The sequence below is a fragment of the Drosophila mojavensis genome, unplaced genomic scaffold, assembly GCF_018153725.1.
Source record: "Drosophila mojavensis isolate 15081-1352.22 unplaced genomic scaffold, ASM1815372v1 contig_49, whole genome shotgun sequence".
In the NCBI taxonomy this organism is placed as follows: Eukaryota; Metazoa; Arthropoda; class Insecta; order Diptera; family Drosophilidae; genus Drosophila; species Drosophila mojavensis.
The window spans coordinates 1695827-1720035 of record NW_025318872.1 but is presented as its reverse complement, the minus strand read 5'-3'; the positions used below and the strand labels follow the sequence as shown (position 1 = coordinate 1720035).

The 24209-nt window shown below is 40.7% G+C and overlaps 1 protein-coding gene across 3 annotated transcripts in view; it reads right to left on the bottom strand.

Moving 5' to 3' along the window:
* Positions 1 to 11291: 11291 nt before the first annotated feature.
* The window catches only part of LOC6577904 (transcription factor hamlet), a 38724-nt gene continuing 25806 nt past the window's right edge, over positions 11292 to 24209 (bottom strand). For all 3 annotated transcript variants that reach the window (XM_044009171.1, XM_044009172.1, XM_044009173.1), the window contains exons 5-8: positions 20864 to 21005; positions 18162 to 18318; positions 13289 to 14326; positions 11292 to 13223 (exon numbers count right to left, since the gene is read on the bottom strand). In XM_044009171.1, the coding sequence (XP_043865106.1) occupies positions 11889 to 13223; positions 13289 to 14326; positions 18162 to 18318; positions 20864 to 21005 (2672 nt within the window). In that variant the 3' untranslated portion in view covers positions 11292 to 11888. The remainder of the gene's footprint in view (positions 13224 to 13288; positions 14327 to 18161; positions 18319 to 20863; positions 21006 to 24209) is intronic.

Genomic DNA, 24209 nt, shown 5'->3' with positions numbered 1-24209 from the left:
AAAAGAAGCAGCGAACGTATAGATGAATGAAATATTTAGCTTGATTTGTGAAAACATCGATATTTGTCTTTACTTAGGGACAAAAAAAGTCATAGAATGGCAATTTCAATAAGCAAGAATTACAAATGACAGTTTCAATGACAATTTATGTCATATTCACTATCTTAAGCTATCTTAGTCAGTTATAGTTCACAAAAATGGCTACTCTATAAATGATACCACTTGCTTTATAAGTGAATTAGGCTTTAGCTCGAGATTACAGAAGTCTTTTTGAGCTTCATAAAGGATGTAAAAACCTATATTAAACTACCTCAAGTAGTCTATAAAAGTAAAGTAAATTTGAGAATATTTTAATAGAAAACTTAAGAACAGAGTCGTTTATCTTTATACTATGTCAACTCGGTCTCAAAAATGTACACACAATCGTTATACCCATCTTCTACTAGTAGAGTATGTCAATATATAAAATATTTCTCTCGATAAAAATATATATTTTAGTTTTTCCGGCTGTAAGTTGATTATATTTTATGTATATATATATTTTTTATTTTAGTTTATTTTTTTCCATTTATCTATATATTTTTTTGCAATTTATTTATGAGCCCCTCAATAGTTGTAGAAATGTTACTTAATGGGCATTTCGACATGAAATCCGACATACGACAAATGATTTATTTCATTTTGCGTGCAGAGCGAAATGTGTCAGAGCTCACCCAGATCGAACGGAGGAGTAGCTCAAAGCCGGAAAGTGCCGGACAGTCAGCTGAGAGTGCGCACAATTAACCCAGGTTCATGTGGGCGACCCCCGTCATCAGTAAACGGATGCAGGAACTTCATAGCGAGAGCCCGAGTCGGGTATTTGCATATTTGAATGCATTTTGGCTCTATTCTAATCTAGTTCCCTGTTCATAACAAATTGGCATCAAGAAATTTCCAATTAATTGCAATGAGATAACAAATTGTTATTAAATGCTGAATCAAGGGAAAACATTCACTGCTAGGAGCTTTAAATATCCCAAACAATTGGCATTACTATATGGAGGTATGTGGATGGATGTAGAGGAATAAAGTCTCGCTTTTCTAAAGCATCGACATCCGTGTCTTGCATTGAGGTGTAAAGCAGCTTGTCAAATGTTGAGTTCTGTATCAAATTGAATTAAATATCAATAAAATCAAAATCAGACTCAGTTAACGCTGCATAAATCCCATTAAAATAAATAACAAGGCTGCTGTGCTACAAGAGAATTAGAGACGCTGCAGATCAACGTAGCGTACACCAACAGTTGCATACATTCAATAGACCTAGGCAAAAATTTTGGTCTTAACAAGCTATATATCTATATCTTCACTTCAATAAACTTCAAAACATGTGCTCTAATAATAAACTATTTAATTGTTTATTATTTTTCGATGATATGCAACAATTTGCATTCGCAAGCCCAGCAAAATAATTTCAAATGGCTGGCAATGCAATTTGAAGCAGCGTTTACAGCTATGTTCATTAGGTTAGTTAGTTCGATCCGTTCATACAATAACAGACAGAGAGAGAGAGAGAGACAGAGAGAGAGAGAGAGATAGATAGAGATGGAGAGGGGAAGAGAGAGAAAGAGATCAGATCATAAGTGCACGAGCCATTTGCAATCGAAGAAGCCTCCATGGGGCAATCATCGGACAGAGGAGTTGCATAAGTACCTCAAGTCGAAGCTCTAACTAACTAAATAAAGCAAGAGGCCTTTCGAGAGCAATTGGAACTTCATAAACACACACATACACACGCGGAGGGAGCCTCTCAGATGTTAGGAAAGGAAAGCACAAATTGCCAATCCGATGCGATTTCAGGAATTTAGCATAGTTTGTGGCTTTCATTTGCATTCAATTTGGATTTGGCATTCGCCTATTTTTTTTTTTCTTTTCTTTTCTTTTCTTCTCTCTACATTTTTTTCCAGCATTTTATTGTCATTTTACGTTGTTGTTATATGTCTGGCAACAACAACAGCAACAGCAAGAGCAACAGCAATAGCAACGACAACGACAACAATAATCGACAACAATAATAGTAACAACAACACACGAATGCCACGCGCCTACTTATGTTGCCATGTGGCATGTGAAGTGGAGCCCGCAACCGCCTAGGCCCCGCCAGCTCCAAAATAAAAACCACACAGCAACCACACAAAAATAAACGAGCCACAGCCAAAGTCAGAGGCCCAGTCGGGCAGAGCTGGGGATAGATCCACATCCCAGGCCAAGCCAAGCCAAGCCAAGCACAGGCAAACCAAGCCAGGCCAAGCCAGACCAAGCCAGACGAGACCAGGCCAGAGCCGCGATACTTTTTGGATGCTGCCGCGTTGCCAGCTAAATTGCAAAACACCTTTGCAGCGACAGCCAACAGCCAAGAGCCAAGAGCCAGCCAGGCTGGCATAGGATGGCATAGGAGATGCTGATGGAGTCGCAGATGGGGCCAAGCCACCGAGTTGTGAGATGTGCAAACGTAGCCAACGTCTCCAGCTTTGACTCTGCACTCGACTCGACTCTGATTCGCATGTGTTTGTGCTTTTTGTATTTCGCTCGTTGTTGTTTCTTTTCGTTTTCGTATTTTTTGATCCGTTTTTAGTCTGTTGTTGGCCAGATCTTGCACTACATAAGGCCGCATCGATGATGATGCTGACGAATGGGTAGTTTGAAGAGTTGCCAAGTGAGTGAAATGACTTTCTTGAACTAAGATATCGAAATTTAGAACTATACTTTTATTACCATAATGGATATGGATGTATAATAGCAAAAAACAAAATGGAAGATTAAAAATATAATATAAATAAAAAAAATATACAAATATATACAAAGCTTATAAAAAAAAAATAATAAAAAAAATTTTTTTAAATAATTAAATCAGATATATAAATAAAAAGATATTAAGAAAATATATGCACATTGAAATAAATTGATTCAATTTACAAATGAAAATCATATGGGATAAAGAAAATACCAAATTATATATATATACATATATCTCTTTTTAGCCTCTGTTAAAAATATGATAAAACAAAAAAATCGAGCTATAATGATAAATAACTAAAACAAAAATAATTAAACAAATATATAAAATATATGACAGGAGAATATACGAAAGTATTATAAAATGTTATTAAATAAAAAATATAAAAAAAGAATCTCGTATATTTCAAAATACAATTAAATTAATAATGAAAATAGAACCCAAGTAAATCAAGAATTTTTTTGTCATTCTTATGAGCTTAAAATATAATGTAATAATATAATATAGACTGGGTAAAATATATATTTATATATTTTAAATTTAAATAATATTAAAAATAAGTGTTTTTAATTTTTGCTAATATATAAAATATTTTTTTTTATTATTTTTTAAATAACATATTTGAATAAGAAAATAGTTTAAAAATTGCACAATTTAATATAAAATTTTTATACTTGTCGAAAATGATTATTATATTATATTTTTATTTATTTCTTAATTTTTTTTTTTTTTTTTTTTTTTTTGTATATAGTAGTTTCAAATTACAAATGCTGCCCTCCTTTGTATATATGTACGTATGTATTCCTAGATATGCGCTTGCTGTTGTCCGTCGTCCCAGACGTCGACCGCCTCCTCCTTTGGCAGCGCTCGAGTTTGGCTTTGGCGCGCAATCGCTGAGATCTCAACTGATAGAGCAATGATATGTGTGTAGCTGGAGCTGCACCGACCGACCGGGCACAGGCTCAACCTTAACTTGGCCAGCTCCAGTTTGAAATAAAACAACAGCAACAATCACAACAGCAACAGCAACAATAAGTGCAACAACTATTGCCATTTTTGGAGGCGAGCTGTGGCGCTGTGGCTCTTGCCGAGGTTTCTGCTGGAGCAGCAGTTGGAGTCAGAGTCGGAGTTGGAGCTGGAGCTGGAGCGGTGCTGCCACGTCGCTCATGTGGCACCACATGATGTTGGTGGAAATTTATGTCATCCCTTGTTGTCGTGTTGAATCTTACGATGACATTTTCAACATAATTTAAGCCCACGCATCGCTTCATCGGAGGAGCAAAAACACACACAGACACACACACACACACAGACGAAACAATTGAGGCTCGTAATGGGTGTTGAATGGCGTGTGTTGGCCCCAAAAGACATTCTGTTGTTTGTTGTAGCTGTTGTTGCTCTGCTGTGGCATTTTGGCAACGTTGACGATGACACCAGTCAACAGTCAACAGCAACAACAACGTTGTCTGGTGATAAATTTGTTGCATTGCGTGGACGTAGACCGAAGAAAAAAATCACCAAGAAGAAAAATCCAAACCAAATAAAAGCTAAACAAAAAATCAAGCACGAGGCGTGGAATCGTGAACAAATCGTCTGCATTGTAATTTAATGTATCAATTGCTTTGATTTGCCAATTTCAGTGATCACTCGACGCTTCTCGCTCTCCCTCTCTCTCTCTCTATCTCTTTCTCTCTTTGTCTCTCCCATACTCCTTGTCTCTCGGGGGCGACGACAAGCGGCACGAGCAGCGCTTCAGCTGATAGCTGAGACCCCAAGCTCCAGTTCCAGCTACAGCTACAGCTATAGCTCCAGCTGAAGCTGAAGCTGACGCTGTGTAGCTTGAGCTGTAGCTGGAGCAGCACTTGGGGCTTGATTAGTGTGATTTAGTTACAGGCCGTGTGCCAGGCGCATGACACAGACACAAAAACAACAGCTCAAGCCATGAGCTGGCACAGTGTGAACGACTGCAGGATACCTTCGAATTATATTGGAACATTTTCTGGAATATTAAAAATAATACATAAAATTAATATTTTAATTAATTCATTTATAGAAAAAAAAGAATAAAATGTATTCAATATATTTAATAAATTAATTAATAATCAATAAACAATTTAGTTTGGCTATGTAAGAAATCAACAAAAATAGTAACTAAACTAAATTATTTCATTTAGAAACTGATCAAAAAATATTTAAAAATAATAAAAAAAATTTCTTGTTCTTATTTATGTCAGCGTTGAAACATATGTATTCATTTTATCAAATTTATATATGTATATACATCCATTATTTTAATAGATTTAGAAAAAAATATATTTTTAAAATTAAAACTTATTATATAGATATATTTAAAAATAAAAAAGAATAATATATTTATTTTATTACATATTTTTAAATACTTAAAAAATACCTAAGACTCAAAATGTTAAAGCTTTATTGTATATATTTAATTCAAAAACAAAAGTTAGTTTAATTTAAAACGAATTAAATATTTTATCATTTCCTTCTATTTGATTTTTTCATTTAGTTTTAGCTTATGCAGTTTAAGACTCTTTTATTACCACCTCATGCTACAATACTTGTCAAATTACAAGCCGCAGGCCTCAGTAGTTTAAAGTTACCTTTAATTTGATATTGAGTCTACATAATTAAAAGGAAGTCATTTACTTTTCGCTTTTGCTGGAGTGAACTGTAAATAAAGTAAGTTCTATAGTTCTGCTAGCCATCAAAATTGGTTTATAATTGAATCATACCCCATCTCAGCTGTATTTTATGGGGTATCAACACTTCAACTGCGGAGTTGACTCGCTGACTTAGAGAAGAGAAAAAACGCCGTTGGACTTGAACGATGCTCTTGTTGTAGTTTGCACAATATTTGATTCCATCTGCAACTGACGCGGGAGGTGGTATGGGTGGTGGCCTAGGATGGTTGGCGGGGGAAGGTGTGGAGCGTGGGGAGCGCGGAGCAACTGAACAGACCCGGTACTCAATACCGGGGACCCGGGGCCGGCCCACTGTGCGCAATTTGCTACACGAAACTGTGCCACAACAACATCTGCGCCAGAGCTTTGGCTACCTTTGGGTGCTTGGGTGCTTGGGTGCTTGGGTGCTCACTTAGTTCGTTTGTAGGAAATGAAAACATCTGCTGACTGATTGCCCCCTGGTTGCAGTTGCAGTCGAACTAAACAGCAACAGCAACAGCAACAACAACAATAACAGCAACTGCTATTGCTCTGCCCAATCACTCAGCCAAGTTATGAACAACAGTTAGACGATCTACGGCTGCCTGCCTGCCTGGCTGGCTGCTGCGAGGGCCAGTGTAGGTCTTCATGGATCAATGGGATACGCGTGATATCCTTCGGCTAGATTCCAATGCAGCGCTTTTCACGTCTTCCGTTGGCTGCTTTGATTTCGTTGCCATAATTGTGCCATTAGCCAGCAGCAGACAGAGGGAGTCCACAGACGCTCTCGACTCTCCACTCTCCACTCTCCACTTTCGACTTGGGACTCTTGGCCAGTTTTGTGCTGGGCGCCGTTGGCTTGTGTCTACATTTGCATCCGTTTCGCGGGTGCCTTTCGAAAGTCAACCACAGATACTACCCATAGATAGCAGAGTCTGGCAGCGTTTAACGGTTCTCGATGCTCGATGCTCGGTGCTCGGTACTCGGTGCTGGCCTAATGTGCGCACTGATGCGCATTTCTGAGCTCCCCCAGCCCTGGATCACAGCAGCTGGGGCGTGTAACTGGGCCATTTGTGTAACTGGCACATAATCAACAGTTGGTTAGTCAGGCCCCATGTCTGGGCCATCCGGCTAGGGCTGCAGCCAGTCGGTGTATTCATATTTTTAAGCACGCTCGTTATCATAATGTGCTCCATTCGGAGGCTGTTCCACATTTTTGGATGTACCGGCAGCAGGCAGCCGGCAATAGCAGCCAGCTACCCTGTAATCAGCGAGAGGTGTAAGTGACCTGAATATGGACTGTTATTGGTCTGCAAAATGGAAAAGCGATTCCAGCAATTGCCTTGGTTTTTCATCTTTGATTAAAAAAGCATTATGTTTCCTGCCTGCATGCCGTGAAATTGAGCTAAGCTTGTGCTGTTCTGAGGCTCATCAGTTCAAATCACATGGAATTCGATTGTGTCCAAGTGGATCTATTGATTGTGGTTGCATTCTGTTTCCCTATCTCCCTCTCTTTCTCTTTCTCTTTCTGGGAGAACAGGCAAACCACGACAAGTCTCTGGTCTGAATATATTATTATTCAGTTAATTTGTGGAGAGCTAGAGAAGAGGAAGAAAGAGAGAAGAGTGAGTGAGGTAGAGAGAGGGAAAGAGAGAGAGAGAGATATTAGCGCACTCTCCACTCACACAAATTAATCATTCACTCACATACAAATGCCAACTTCTGGCTTCAGGCGATTGCGTCTGTCTTCAAAGTCTTATACTCTGTATATTCTGTTAATTTGTGACACAATGTACAGCAGAATGAGTGTGTGTGTGTGAGAGAAGGAGAGCGTGATGTAAGCGCACTCTTAAAATTAGAAATTCATCATGCCGCAGTTTTTCATCCTGAATATTCATTCAAATGCAACAAGAAATTCAATAAAAATTAGGAATTAAAAAAAAAAAAAAAAAAAAAATTCTATAAAAATGAAATATTAATTTAATTTCCTATAACAAAATATTTATGGCTTTAGAGCCAGCCTTTTTTTTGTAGACTTAAGCCAGATTCTAGTATTGCTTATAGAAAATGTAGTTGACAGTGCTTAATTTTTAAGCTAATTCCAATTTAACATTAAATGCAAAATATTATTAATTAATCTTATAAATAAATATAAAAAATAAATTAATATGATCTACTATCAAATATACTTGTTTTTTGTCTTTTGAATCACATCTAATCTATGCTTAATTTAAGAAAACTCGTAATATTCTAAACAATAACTCATGCAACATATATTGCTCTGACATCTTGACTTAATTTCCTTGAATGTATTTCCTATTACAACGGACCGAACTCTTCCACTTAATTATGACATTCACAAAAGCAGCCTAGTCTAGTCTCTACTCACGCATGAACAGTTTTGGCTTAGTTTCGCAAAAGAGTTCAAGCCAAATGCCATTGACCAAGTCAAAAGCAACCGAATAATTGGCCAACACATAAGAGTACAAATATACGTATACAAACTATTTTTCAGCCTCAAATTATGCCTTCTTCAATTAACGGCCAAAGGCCAAACAGCGACTAATATACGCTCATATCGCTAGATTCTAACCAAGCGGGTGGGCTGTGGAGGACTGTGCGGGGCTTGGGGAGCTGTGGAATTGGCTCATTGGAATGAAGGCAATTACCAATTATCTACTGTTTTCTACACAAATTTAACATAATTTGGCCAGTTTTGCGTTCAAATTGTGCCACAATTGTGGAAGTTGGCTGTGGTCAGGGCCAACCACGCGCCACCACAGCAGCCAAGTGAGGGGCGTCCGGTAGAGCCGGGCGGTGCCGGCCAATTGTGGCCACAGTCGAAGATTATTATTTTGGCTACCAACTGCCAAATGTATTTCGCATAATCGAAAGTGACCGAACCGCAGATATTCGTCTGATCCCATTGTGTGCGGCCCCAGCAGCGGCGGTAACGGTCTCTGGTCTCCACGATGGTGGGGCGTTGGGGTGGCTCAGTTGCTGTGCTGGTGTGCTGGTGCGCCGCTCATGCGCACAGGTTGAAACTATAGCAAAAAAAATATATAAGCAAAATCACAAAAATCAAACAAAAAACCAAAAAAATGATTGATGCCAATACAGCGCCAGGCGAATACAACTTAAAATTCAGTTAAAAAACAAAGCAGCTACCAATATAGCAAAAAACAACAAGAGCAACAACATTCAACATTAAAACGATATAGAAACAAAAGACAAAATACATGAAATACGTGAGGTCTTGTTGACGTTTGCCCAGCTAAAAGATACCCTGGGATCAGACCCAATTAATCGTAAATAAAAACAAGTAAGAAGGCTCCAGTCGAGACTGCTCGACTAGGAGATACCCTGAACCCTCCAAGCTGATATTCTAATCATTCTGCACTTATTCTATATACACATACATACACATGCACTTATAAGCACGCGCTCTGCTAACTGCGCAGTAAGCAGCGGCTGCGCTTGGGCTGCGCTGCAATGTGGGCAATATTATGGTAATTTATTTGTTGAATAATTTCTTTTGTAGACATACAATCTTAATGAAACTTTCAGAGCGTAATCATATGGTTAAAATATGTGTACATTCCAAAGCACAAGTCTCTAGTATTTGAAATGCGTTTTTTACAAATTGGGGGTGAAGGGGGCGTGGTATCCAAAATCTGTAAATTACAAAATCTTTGTGTCCATTAACTCTATATACAACGCAAATATGAAGTCTCTAGGTTTAAAAGTGTTCAAACTAGGCTGAAAAAACCAAGTCGATTTTTCGATTATTCTCGATAAAAAAGTTATCGGATGAGTTATCGAAAAAATAAAGCAAACTCGTACTGCCTATGGTATACACGAGTATGCATGCCAAATTTCAGCTCTCTAGCTCTTATATCTTCTGAGATCCTTTTGCTCATGCGGACGGACGGAGGGACGGACGGACGGACGGACGGACGGACGGACAGACGGACAGGGCTATATCGACTCAGCTCGTCGTCCTGATCAAGAATATATATACTTTGTGGGGTCTGCGATGATTCCTTCTGCCTGTTACATACTTTTCACAAAACCATTATACCCTGATTTCCCATTTTCAATGGGTTCAGGGTATAATAATAGTTTCTAGCTCTGCAGGTCTAGAAATTCCCTACAATAGCTTTTCCATCAAGTATATCCATATACCACAGCTCTACACATTGAAGGGAAAGTAGGGAAGAAATATTTTCGATTTGGATTTAGTATAAAAAACCTGTATACCAATCGGTTCCATATAGGTCCTATTGTAAAATTGAGATAACAAAATATGTAATATTCCATATTAATTCGATATTTTCGATCTGAATCTAGGAATGAAATTAAATCGATCAGTTATCGATATTAATCTAGTTACTTACATTGAGTAGTACTTACACTGGGTGGTACTCAGTGAAAACCAAAAATTATATTATTTAGTTGTATACTCAACCAAGATGGTTGCAACAAATATGCAAGTTATCGATAAGTACATAAACCAAAAATTTGATATTTTCAAAAACGACTTCAGATATTTATATAAATTGATTCAGAAATATGATGTCGCATTTCATAATATCAGGCAATACAAGTAAATAGCCCTAATATTCATCAATCTTATATTTCGATAGCTTATCGCTCAACACTTATTCTCAAAAATCAAAAATTTTTGTCTGATTTAGGTAAACCAACATATTCATTCATTTCTTACAGCATCAGCTCAACTCCAATCCACCCATTCTCAACCATTTCGAATAGGTATAGGGTATCCAAAAACAATGCAGAAAGAAACAAATGAAAAGTATTGGTAGCTCATAGTTTTAACCGCATTTCGCCGAAGGCGTAACACACTCTAAACCGGAAGGGTAATTAACTCGCTTTGCCGATCACGCCTTTGCATTCAGAGCAGATGGATGGATCGCTGGATGGATAGATAGCCAGATAGATACGAAGATAGATAGATGACTGAATGAATGAATGGTTGGGTTTGGTTTTTAGCTCCAGCTCCAGGTCTGACTCTGACTCTGGCTCTGGTTTCGGTTTTGCTTTGCTAGAGCTTAGTATATTAAAAAGCTACAAGTTTCAAAGCTATTTCTTTTTTCTTGAACTTCTCTCTTTTTCTGGTTTTGTTTTTGGCGCTGCGCGAATGATTAATAATAAGGCAACTTCATAGGCAAATGCGTTCAAATGATGTTTGGGGCGCTGCCAGGATTGATGGGTGTATAAAGTCTTCTTTTATGCGCTCATTTACAGTAGATGTGCTTTTTAATGGCTTTATTATGATTGCCAAGTGCCTGGTCCATGTGGTTTTCAATATCCATCTCTCTCTGTCTCTGTCTGGGTAGATATAAAGGTGAATTATGAAACTACTTCAATTAAGTTATTTGTTACAAATAAACCAAAAATTGAGAAATCTTTTGAATCAAGTTTAACCAGCTGAAAGTAGAAAATAATTTGATGTAATCTATTCCCAGATTTATAACTATTTGAGATGAGATTCTGCATTCTTCAAATTAGAAACTGAAAATGAATTTCATAACTCAGTAATCTCTTATGCTACAGAAATCAGATATATATATAGATATGTATATATAAATTTTTTTTGATGTGATTGTTTTATTTATTGATTTTTCAATATATCCATAACGATCTTTCAAATTCTTTCATATACATATATACTTTATACATATATATATTTATATAGTAAACGTTAAGTAAATGTTATAAAATTTGTTTTGAGAATTGCAATAATTAGCACTAAACATATTTAAACTTAGTCGTAATGCAGTTTGCATGTACATAGCCTATATATTTATATATCGGTATATACTTTATATATACTTTTTGATGTGCTCTATATAGCACATTCAATCAAAATATCCTTTGCTGTGCGACATTCCTCACTTAAATATATTTACAGCACATAACTAAAACTTAAATTTAACAATATGGTATATATGATTTATATATATATTTATATATGTGTATATATATATATGGAGTTAGTTTACATTTAAGTATGTTTCTTTCATCTATATAAAGTTTAAATTTTAAAAAGTTTACAATTTTGTATTTTGTTTATAAGAGCTATTGAAACATTTGTTTAAGATATAGTTTAGTGTATTAGAATTTCAAACCAGATTTTCTTCTTAACTTTTTTTTTTTTTTTTTTTGCTTACTTCACCGTCTTTTTCCATTGATTGCATAGCTACAATTAGTTTTTATTTTTTTAATTAAATTTTTTTATATAGTTTGTAAGTCATTTGATGTGTTTGGTTAAATGTCTAGAAGGAAAAATGTGAACTACTTAAAGATTAGTTTTCCCTCTCGGAGGCACGCTTAAGTAAAGTTTTCTTTAAAGTAATTGAAGAGTTTTACAGTTTTGTTCAGAGTTTCCACAGTTTTTCATTAGGCTCTTAAGTGCTCACGACGATCGTTTCGCCCAGGCCTGCCTGATTGCTGCTGTTGTTGTTGTTGTTGTTGCTGCTGTTGCTGCTGCTATTGTTGTTGTTGTTATTGTTGTTGTTGGTGTTGTTGTTGTTGCCATTGGCCAGCAGGTCCTTGTCAAAGCTAACGGAGTGACGCGTCGACACGGACAACTGATCATCGCTGCCCGCATACTCCTCGGTGTCCCCGTCCGCCCCGCCCAGACTCGTGGGCGTATAGACGCGCTTCATGAAGGAGCGTATATCATCGAAGCAGGCCTCCTCCCGGTCGCCAGCCTCATTCGAGCTGGGCGAGTCGTTGTACTCGAAGCCGGCCGCATCCGCCTCATGCTTCTTCAGATGCCGATCGAGATTCGTTTGCTGGCCAAAGCAGCGATCGCACATTTCACACCGGAACGGACGCTCCTTGTTGTGGATGTTGCGCACGTGCCGCTGCAGATTCGAGGAGATGCTGAAGGCGCGATCGCAGTACTTGCAGGTGTACGGCTGCTCGCCGGTGTGGGTGCGCAGGTGCCGGGTGAGATTGGCGGAGCGCGGAAATACCTTGCCGCAGAACTTGCAGGTGTAGCGGTCCTTGAGCTTGCCGCCGTTGGCGGCGACGACGCTGGCGCCGCTGCTGCAGGCATTGGCAGCGGCGGCGGCCAGGCCGGCGGCTCGCAGAGCCTCGTGGAAATTGTGCTCGGGCGGAAACGGCAGATGACGCGAGCTGCTCCCGCTGCTGATGCCAGCAGCCGGCGATTTGAGTGGCTCAAAACCTGGCCGTCCGCCCATTTGGCCTAAAAAATGAAACGGTGGCGTATTGAAGCGCGAGCGATAGAGCTCCTCGAGCAGCAGCTGGGGATGCAGCTGCCGCGGGCAGGCCATCACCGAGGCCGCCGCAGCCGCCGCCGAGGCAGCGCCCACGGCGGCAGCGGACGCCGCACTCTCGGACATGCTGCTCAGCTCGCCGCCCGTGCTGATGGGCGGCGAGGGCGAGGGCGTGGGTCCGGGCGAGGCGCTGACGCTGGGCGTGGGACTGCTACCCTTGAAGGACTGATGCGAGGTGGACGATTCTCCCGAGCTGTGCTTCATCACCTTAACGGGTGGTTGGCCGGCCACGCCCTCCGCGATTTCCAGCGCGGGAGTGGACGTGCGACTGGACAGCGACATGGCCAGCGGCACGGGCGTGCTGGCCGTGCACAGTGAGCTGCGGCGCTTGCGACTGACGGATAGATCCAATGGCAGCAGATCCACGCCGCTCTTATCCTGCTCCGGCTGCGCCTCCCTTTCAGCGGGCGGTGGTGTGCTCATTATGTCAATAGATTTCTGTAAGGAGAAGATTTGCTTAAGTCAAGGCTGCAATGGATGCCTGGGAATATCTAAAAACTTACTCTATCGTTGTCAATATCATTATCATTCTCATTATCATTGTCAATCTCATTATCATTATCGTTGGCCTGCTCCTGATCCTCGTGATGTGCTGGCTGCGGGCCGCTAGCTTCCGGCTTGGACTCCGCAATTGGCTTGTTTGGCTCCTTGCTCGAGTCCAGCTGTTCATAGGCATTGGACTCCTCCTGCTCCTCCTCCTCATCGTCGCTGTGCTGCTGCTCGGTCTTGATGGGATGCTTGCGCTCCGGCGTACTGGACTCCCGTTTAAGGCGCGGCGACTCCGACTTGAGACTCATCGCCGCCTGCAGCTGCTGTTGGAAGGCAGCGTTCGGTGAGACCAGCGGCGCCACCAGACCGCGCCCCATCTCGCTCAGATGCGGACCGGGAAACATGTGCGGCAGCAGCGGCTGCGGCCGGCAGTTCGTAAAGAAGTTGGGCAGCGCGTACGGCGGAAAGCCCGGAAAGAACGAGTGCGTGGGATGCATCGTGAACATGTGATTCGGAGGCGTGGCCATGGCGGCTGTGTCGCTGCTGTTGCTGCTGGCTGCGGCAGCGGCGGCGGCTGCAGCGAGTCGCTGATGCGCACCAGGCGGCAAAATGAGTTGCCCCGCCTGCGTCTGCTGCGGCTGCTGGTGGTGTTGGTGGTGCTGGTGGTGCTGCTGCTGCTGCTGCCGGTGCTGGTGCTGATGATGCTCTAGACGACTCTGTGGTCCGCTGCGAAAACTGTCAGAGCTGTCGCAGAACTTCTTGTGCTTGGAGAGCGAGGTGACCGTGCTGAAGCTCGTCTTGCACTTCTGGCACTTGATCTGCATGCGGCAGTCGGCGTGCATGCGCTTGTGCCGGCAGAGGTTGGAGAACTGCGTGTAGGCCTTGAAGCAGACCTCGCAGGCGAACGGCTTCACCGAGGAGTGGATGTGCTGGTGCTGCTTCAGACCGGACGATGTGGCGAATGTTTTACCGCACTCCGGACACGGATGACTGCGAGCGCCGACGTGATAGGCGCGAATATGACGCTGTAAATTCGATGGGTCACAGAATACCTGCACGCCACAGCGACGGAAAAGAAACAGAAAAAATAAGTAAGACAATGAGTATTGAATTTGAATAGCGAATGAGTATTATGTGTGTGTGTGTGTGTGTGTGTGTGCTATGGAGAGCGAATCGTTGTCGCTGCTGCTGCTACCTGTGCGCGGCGGAGTTTGCTCTGATTCGAGTGCCAAATGAAATGAAACTGAAATTAATCAATCATCTGCTGCTGTGGCCCCTAAACGGATCTATGCGAGCGCCTAAACAATGCTCCAACCGATCGACCGAACGAGCGACGCTCTCAGATTACGCAAAGCCAACAACAATTCCACCCACTACCAACAGCAGCAGCAGCGGCGGCAGCGGCGGCAGCGGCAGCAACACCTTCGTCAATTATTAACATCAATTGCTACAATTGTCGTAAGCCTGGCCATCCCCGTGACCCGCTCAGCGCCCTTGCCCCGCCCCTCATCGGGCTGACTACAACTCATTTGCCTAGGCAGCTACACAAAAACTGTGACCGCTTCACCAAAACAGTGACTCGGTGGTAATTAAATTAAAATGGGAAACTCTATTTGTGAAGTAAAGGCTTATATATAGAGTAGCGAAATATTGCATGAACTGAAGTTAATATAGTGAATAAATTAATAATGTATTCCATAAAAATTTTTAAAAATATTTATAATAATAAAATAAAAAAATTTATATTACTTCTTCATCAAAATATATAAAGATAAGAACACTTTAATATCCTAAGCTATATCTGATATTTCCCGCACATAAACTATTCATCTAAAGATTTCCACTTTGACTACTCTCGACCTGGTTTCAAAAATTCGTAGAACTACTAAAAGTCACCATTTCGAGCAAGTCCCTACAATTACTGCGACTCAATTACTGTGCAACCCTAGTCTAATCCATAGCTCTTTGATTTACATTTTTCTATTTTTTTTTTTTTTTTTTTTTTTTGTGTAGGGTGCGGGTAGGGGCAGCTAACGCAATGACAGATCGGGCCATTCATTTTTGTTGTTCGCTTGGGCCAGGCGCAGAGCCAGAGCCAGAGCCAGAGCCAAGTCTGGCGAAGTGTGCGAGAGCCAGGTACCAGTTTCTCAGTACCCACTTGAAACTTGATTTCGGTCAGCCTCCACCCGCGCTGCCTTTTACGAAACTGTTATGCCTAATCATGCTGTCATAATGCGCTACGAATTCATATCAAACGATGATCGAGTCAGCCTTTTTTGTCTATCGCAGAGTGAGAGAGGGAGGGATAGACAGTGAAAGAGAGAGAGAGAGAGAGAGAGAGAGAAAGAGACCGAAAGCCTGAAGACAAACGGCGACACACACAAGAATAGCTCGTGCTATAACTACATCAAATGGATTAGATTCAACTACCTCTCCAAAAAGGCGAAAAACGCCACAAAAGACAGCAACAACAATAAAAGCAACAACAACAACAACAACGAGCTACAAATGAAGCCTCAGCCTCATGGAGTCAGTGTAGGTGTTGTGGCATGCAAAGGCAGCTAAGCCCAAGACGGGCTCTCGCGCAGCACTCGCAAAGGTTGGTCTATGGAATGCGATTGTCTGGCAGGCAGTTGTTGTTGTTGCCGTTGCTGTTGTTGTTGTTGCTTGTGTGGCGTTAGACTCGTACGTGGGGTCAGCCAAAGGCGTCTGGAGTAGGGCACTAAAAGATGATGATGTGGAGATCTGGTGCAGGCAGAAGTGCAAACTGGTTCAAGCCTGGTCCCACACCAGGCCAAGCCAAGGAAATCTATTTCGCAAAAACTAAAATAAATTACTAATTAAGAGCAAGAGGAGTAGAGAAACTCTTTGCAGATTACCAGGCAGATCCCATGTGTATAAATTTATTTATTTTCTCCTGAGAAAGCAAGATCAGCAGATATTGAGCAGGAAATGAAGGAGCCTCGTTTGTTCAAGGAGTAAATGCAATGAGAAGACAGAGTTGGCCTAGTCATAGATTGATTATGGCTAGACCTTACTTAAAGGTCTATATATATGATTCAGCAGAAATTTCCTATTTCTGCCTTCTATGCTAAATATAGAATTGTCTTTGATGTATTTTTAGTTTCGTGTAATATGTGTAAACGTCCCAAGACCCTGATAGATTAACTAAAAGCCCTTTGGCCAACATTTTAGCTACTCCAATTTAGTGTCAAGTCTCAAGTACATAGTAACTATTCAAACTCTTTAGCGCAGTTGGTTCGGTGAAGTGCAGCTAAGCGCAAATGGAAAACATGTTAGATCCGTGGCAAATCCCTTTTGTAACGCTTTAAGCCGCCTGCTTGAAAAACAAACAAAGCTGACAGCTGCAAAGACCCCCGAGAGATTTTTTTTTTTTCGTCTTTTTTTTTTTGGGTTGCCCTGTCAATGCTGAACCTGGAGAGCAGCGAAAGTATTTGGCCTTTTATGTAGGCATTGACCAGTTACGAGTGCCCCGCAAGATCGATCATCATTTGTTTAGCCTCAGTGGCTCCCGTTTATGTCGCAGCTGGGCTAGCCCCAAAGGTATTGGTGAAGGGGGTAAGGGGGCGGTGTCTGCCCCACCACAATGCGTGCTACTTACATGCCACCGAAACAATTACAGAGCGCTAAGTAAACTAACTGTAATGCAACGATTGAAATACCGTTGGAAATGCAATGAGTAGAAGAAAAAACGAAAAAAGGGAAAACCCAAAAGAAAAAGCTTGATCTGTGCGCGGCAAGCTGGTACCTGGTAGCTGGGCTGGTAGCTGGTAAGGCTGACGACCACAAGATTGTAATCAACATGCCATTAAAACATCTTTGCCAGAGATGTCGAAGCCGTTGTCGATGACAATGACGAAGTGCTGGACCCTGTAACGAATCGCTCGGAGTCGAATCGAATCGAATCGAAACGATGCATAGATGGATCGTTGGCCCGGATAGCCCTGGCCCTGCCCGGCTAACTGTTTGTATAGATAGTGATTCGACTTGAAAAAGCTCCTCTCTGCGGCCCTTTAATTTTACATTGGCATTCAAATGCAGCGCGAAGATGTACGGCAACAACAACAACAACAGCAACAGCAACAACAACAACAAAGTCGGCTCATTACCCAAGCAGCTCAAATGGTTCGCTTAAGTGTTTTGGATGAGTACACGCCCTGATTTCGTATTGCCACAGCGCGTGCGATAGCTCTAAAGGTTTTTTTTTTCGGTCAGCGACAAGAGTCAGCAAAGAGGTTTTTTTTGTTGCTCTGGGCCCGGGGCTATTGATCTGCTTGAAATCAAAAGTCTTTAGCCGTGTACCACATACCACCGCCGCCATCGCCGCCGTCAGCGCACAGCTGATATGATAATTAATGACCTGATCAACGCTGTTGGCCAAAAGGGCCTTACCTCACACCTAACAATGCCCCCAGAGTACTTGTTGGCTAAGGCAGAGCTGGCGACAGAGCTGGAAGTCTCTGATATACCACGGAGGGGAGGTAGGGGAGGTACTCCTATGTCCTATGATAGACTCCTATTCCTTATGATATTACAGGATAGTTTAGGGTAACTTAGACTAAATATGATATAATTCCGAAGGGTTTCACATTTCACATTTAACGTAGGTTTTTCATTGATTTAACTAGTTGAGAATAATAAAACATAAATTTTAGACTGGCCTAACGTCTTAGGCTTATTCGCCTTGATTCCCCTTCCACTGGATTTTATAGCTCTCTACTCAGCAACTTGATGTCATATATTCCACATCGATTAAACCTGCTTCGTTTTCCCATTTTTCCCTCCTTTCTTTAACTCCCTACCACTCTCCCTCCCATCACACTGCCACTTTCCCTATAAATTGCATGAAACATCTTCTTCACTTACCTTGGAACAATTCTCGCAGGAATATTTCCTTATGTTATTATGGGCGATCGCTCCGTGTTTGATCAGCAACGGACGATGGCAGAAATGTTGGGAGCACAACTCACAGGCGAATTCCCCACGTTTAAAGTGATGCGCGCCCACCAGATGATCGTCCAGGCTGCAAAGGCAAAAGAGAACATAAACAATTGTGAGTGAGGGTTTTACTTTCATGCCATGCGGTGGTTGAGTTTCTCTTATCGCCGGCGTTGGCATCAGCAAATGGAAATTAGCATTTGCGACAGTTGGGACAAAAGCTGTGCACAATCGACAGCCTCAATCAGCGGCATTTGCGTCAGTTCACACGACCCCATCCATAGACACACTCTCTGCTTCTCCCCCTCTCTCTATCTCTATCACTCTATCTATCCTTCTCACTCTATGTTTGCCTTCAGCTACTTTGTTTGTTGTCCAACAGCAGGGAACGCCCATACCCTGTCACACACACACACACACACTCATACATCTGGGCAATGCGACTCTCCACTTGCTGTTGGCGTCAATTAGTCAAATGATGTTCAATATTTAATATGCGACGCTGATAAGCGATCGCGCCCTCCAACAGCTGTGGCCAATGAGTGTCCTCCGCAGACCCGCCCATGGCACCATACGCCTCCCTTTCGCTGGGTGTCCTTGATTGTGGAGCAGCGAGTGCGATGCTTATCGCGGCAGCTCGCGTGGGAGGAGCCGCCGTCGACAAAAGGCGGACACATTTTTAGCATATATATATATATATATTTTTTTTTTTCATTCGATTTTCCTGCTCTTTTCGTTCCTGCTGTTGTTGTTGTTGTTGTGATTTTTGTCATCGACATGGAAGAGTTGACTGGGCCAGTGCTTCAATCCTCTTGTGCGTTTGAAGTGTGGGCGTGCGTTTGTTTGCTTACAACAACAGCAACGCCAACAACAACAACAACAACAGCAGCAGCAATAAACTATGCATGTTCAACATCAGATAAATTGCAAAGCCTGACGGACTCAGCGACACGCAGACACCAGACACAGTTAGAGAGAGAGAGAGAGAGAGATAGATAGAGCAGAGAGGTTCTCCTTTCACTGTGAGCGCTTCTCATATAAAATTCCATAAATCACACACGCACACACACTGATAAGACTCCAATTGTGTGTGTGTGTGTGTGTGTGTTCGGCCACCTACTCATGTAGAGCCCCCTTCCCTTCCCCCACTCTCTGCTCCCTTCGAATTAAATCAGAGCGCACTTTAGCACTTGAACACAAACAAACAACGAAACAATAGAGGAGCGAGCAATGTTATTTTCGTGTAAAACATTTGTAAATATTGTACAAAAGTTTTGCATTAAACATTGTAATTGCAGTTTGATTAAGGATCTCTTTAGTCAGAAATGAATAGCTCTAATTGATGTAATAACACTCAATATCTGCCTTTCAGCAACTAATTTTCTGCTTATATATTGCCTTGAAATAGAAAGTGGAGTACTTGGGATGCGCTCAAAAGAAATTAAGATTAAAGTAAAAGCTGAAACAGATATTGAATAGAATTTATAAAGTTATAAGTAGAGGACAAAGGAGTCGAAGTAGACTCAGTTGAGTTACATTCTCTCTGGGTCTCTTTGGTTTCTCACTCTGTTTCTTTTGCTTGTTCTCTTTTTCTGTCTTTTCTTTTTATTTCTTGATCGCTCTGCCTATATCTCTCATCTTCTCTCCCTACTCTCCTTCTGTACTTCTATGTGTCTTTGTCTATGTTTCTCTTTCTCTGGCTCTGAGCCTCACCCGTTGTCAGTCTTTCTCTATCTCTATGTCTCATTTTCTGTAAGTCTTTGGCTATTTTAGTCTCTCTTCATGCAAGTCTCTTTTTCTTCTATGTCTTTCTTCTTCAAAGTCTCTCCATATCTCAGTCTCGCTTTCTTCAAGTATATATATATATCATTCTTTCTCTCTCTTTGTTTCTCATCTGTCTCTTTTAATTCAGGACACTCTATTCTCAGTCCATCTATCTCCTTGCCTCCTCTACATCTCTTCCTTTCTTATCAGTCTCTCCTCGTTTCTACTCTTTGTATTTATACCTCTCTCTGTCTCTCCTTATCCTTACTTCGGCATTTCCCCATTATAAATAATAACTCAACCCAATTCCAAATATTTACAATTCCAAACATTGCTACTGACCCGAGATCCCTTGGCTAATAAAACAGATAGATAAATCTGAAGCGCATTGGCAACTCTCACTTTCAAACGTTTGGCAACGCTGCGACGTTTGTTTAATGGCATTTTTATTGGCCACACTAAATAGGCATTATCGTAATCAACTTTAATTAAGATCGCCGACATGCGGCTCAAACGTTTAGCAACAATTGGGAATAGTTTTTATATTTCTTTTTGTTTTGTTTGTATGTGTTTTTGTTTCAGCTACTTTTTGCTGTCGGCCTCCAGTCAAGGCGCCTTACCCATAATTCTACGGGTAAGTTGGAAGCTAATTGGCAGCTTGTTTTCAGTCTTAACATTTATAGGTTGTTTTTCAGTGTGAATTTTGTTGTTGTTATTTTTGATTTAGATTATTGACGGTTTTTGCTGCTTTAAATGCCAAACCAATTTGCGGACATGCCCTAAAAAATCGCCTTATAAAAACTATGCGTTCGATCGAGATCGTTATAAGCAATAATTGTGGACGAGGGGATGCTGACAGTACTTACCGTTCTAAATCCGTATAGACATTATCACAGACCTCACAGCGTATATCGAAACCGTTCTCGTCGTCTGTGAAATCGTTATCGACTTGACTGTTTATCGATATGTTCTTCTTATCCTTAGCAAATTCGTCGCCGCTGTAAAAGCCTGAAATGAAAAATTGCAAAGAAATCAAGATTTATTAGGTAATATTACGAAAATGCATAAATCTTAAATTATATTAAATTGTATTTTATTTATAGATAAACATATTAAAATCTTTCTATTTATCGTAAATGAAATAAATATTTCAATCTATTATTAATATTTATTATTATTTTTTTTTTTTTTTAAGATATTTTATAAGAATAAAAAAGAATTTAATAAAATATAGAATTAATTATATACAAATTTGGTTGCTTAGAAGATATTCTTCAATAGATTTTTTAATATTTTATAATTTTATATATATATATATATATTTTTTTTTTTTTTTTTTAATACTTAGCTTGACTCTCGTTTTCAACTTTTACAACATTAATTTGTTTAATAAATTTTATAAATATTTTTTTAGCTTTGATTTTTAATTATGCCCATTTCTGGGTTTCCTCGCACAATTTACAGCACTCACACTTTAGTTAGAAACTTCTTCACTTGTCGATGGACGATTTCCGATGATGAGTTTTTGTACTTAGATATATACGTATATGCTTATATGGGTTAACAATCTAGGGAGCACTTGACAGAACCGTTCGGTTTCGCGTTTGAGGAACAAGTGTGTCGCAGTGGGCGCATTATGCCGCCGAGCTAATGTTTTATTTGCTTGCTAACAATCTGCGGAAGGACTAGCCAGGACGCACTGACATATGACCAGCACACACACACACACACACACACCAGGACAAACACGCAAACACTTAACACAAAATTGGTAGCAGCGACCAAATCGTGTGTGCACTCATATAGCTCATAGAGGGCATAGAGCTTGACGTTGAATAGATAATTGTTACCAAAATGAAAGTAAAGCACCCTCTGCCCACACAAACAAGGCAAGAGAGAGACAGACAAGCACAGAGAAAGAGTAAGTAAGAGAGAGAGAGAGAGGTAAGAATGACAATTCCGAGGGGAAATGACTATCAGAGCGGACGGGCACTTGGCCGGGCTAGAAGTCCGGCGACTTGGACGCGTCGTGAACTTGGACAACCACCAGGTGACACAGGTGAGCAGCAGTAGCAACAGCAACAGCAACAGCCCCTTAACCCTCTGCCCTGGCCAAGTGGCCAAGAATGCAGCCTAAGGGATGACAATGTCGAAAGATTATGCATGCAAACATAGAAACACATCCACAGGGAGGACGCCGAGCGCCGGAGAGGGGGTTGACAAGGACTCGGTCGGTGAGCGCGGTTAGCTTCGGTTCCGTTGGACTGATTTTGGTACGAAAGTCATATAGCACCTTATACCAAAACACACTGAAACTGGTGTGGCACAGGTGTTGCCTCTCAAGGCCCACCCCCTAGCCCACGCTACCTCCTACTCCTCCCCCTCCCACCCCATAGGTGACTAGGGGTGACTCTTGATGAATATGTATTCATATATACGTGCTTCTCGTCAGACTGCATAATTGCGGGTCGCGTCTATGTTTCGGGTCAAAAGTTAATTTTTCAGCGTGTGCAATATGCCCCTCAAAGGAGGGCAACTGCGACTCCTACTGCAACTCCTGGCTCTATCAAAGATTCCCACGTCAAGTTCCTTATGCTCGCAATATGTGTGGCCGGAAGCGTGGGATATTGGGCGGGTGAATTTTCACCCATGCTGCTCTGGGCAGGCGCAGCGTCAGCTGTGGGCCGCAGATAAGGCGCAGGCTTGAGAAAAGGTTCTAAGTAGAGCCGAGTGGAATGACTTTGATGCCATATGGACGACGTAACGTTAAGTAATTGCATATGCAAAGTAACAACATCAGGCAATTTTCTTATACAGCTGCATTCTCGATTGTGGGAAAGCGTTTCTAATGCTTAAATATAGAATTAAATATAGAATATCTTGGCAGTTATTAATTCTAGTGTACAATTTAAATATATACATGTATAAAAATTTTTAATTTATTTTTTCATATCATTATATTATTAAGGAAAATATATATATATATAAGGAAAATATATATATTTATATTAAAATTTGTTATCATATTTTCAATGAATAAATTTTAAAAATATACATAGAATATTTTTTTATGTATATACATTTTTTTCCATTGTATTTTTTATTGATTTAAATAAATAAAAATATTATTAAAAAAATATAAAAATATTTGTAACAAAATAATATTTTTTATTTAATTTTTCCAACATAATTTTGATGTTTTTTTAGAACAATGTGAATTGATATTAATTTATTTTTAGCGTGATTTTAAAAATTTGCTTTTTTTTTCCTGGCAATAGACCTATGTGGTTAGGATTGATAATTCTAACAATATTTTCAATAATAAGAATTCCTATAATTTAAGTCTCCATTGCTCATTGAAGCTATATTTAATTTTTAAATTTCTTTGAAATAATTTTTTTATTATATTATTGTACTACTCAATTAGATCATAATTTAATGCAATATGTTCATATAGAAATGTTTTCTCCTATTGTCTTAATGTCTCTATTCTATAGAAAAGAAATGGAATTCCACAATTGATTAATCAATTGCTGACAATCGAACTGATCAGAGATTGCTAAAGTTTTTCGACAAGCAATTCTTTACTCATCTATGATCTATTACGACTCCCGGTCGAGCCTTATCAATGGGCATTAGCCTCACCACTCCATCCCGACCCCCTTACGCTACGCTACAGCCCATGCATCCAAAATCCTTTCACACCTTTCACCAGTCGCAGCTGTTTGGCTATCCACCTGGCAGATTGATTTACTCCACAGCGCTCGACTGGCTGACAATTGAATGGAGGCGGGTTTTCAGAAGTTGCTGCTGCTGCTGCAATCAGGATGGCAGATTGAGAGACAGACAGCAGCGTGAGAGGACAGAGCGGAGCGGAGGGGGCGCAAGGCTTGTGTCTGACCCTGAATTGTGAAACGTGTTGTGTGTTTTCATATCGAAACGGAAGCCAAAAACTGTTGACAAATGATTGATTGAATTATTTACACCTTACAACTACCGTGGCAAAAATCAAAAGTTAGATCCGCCTGCTAATCGATTTGGCAGCCGGTCAGAGTACAAAAAAAAAAAAAAAAAAAAAAAAAAAACATACAAAAAAGGGTTCGGCTGGGTCTCTAATCAAATATGTATATAAAAAACAACAACTCCTAATGATGCCCAAATTGACGACCGACGATCATTTAGCTGAAGAAGCCAAGTTTTCGGTTTTCAGTT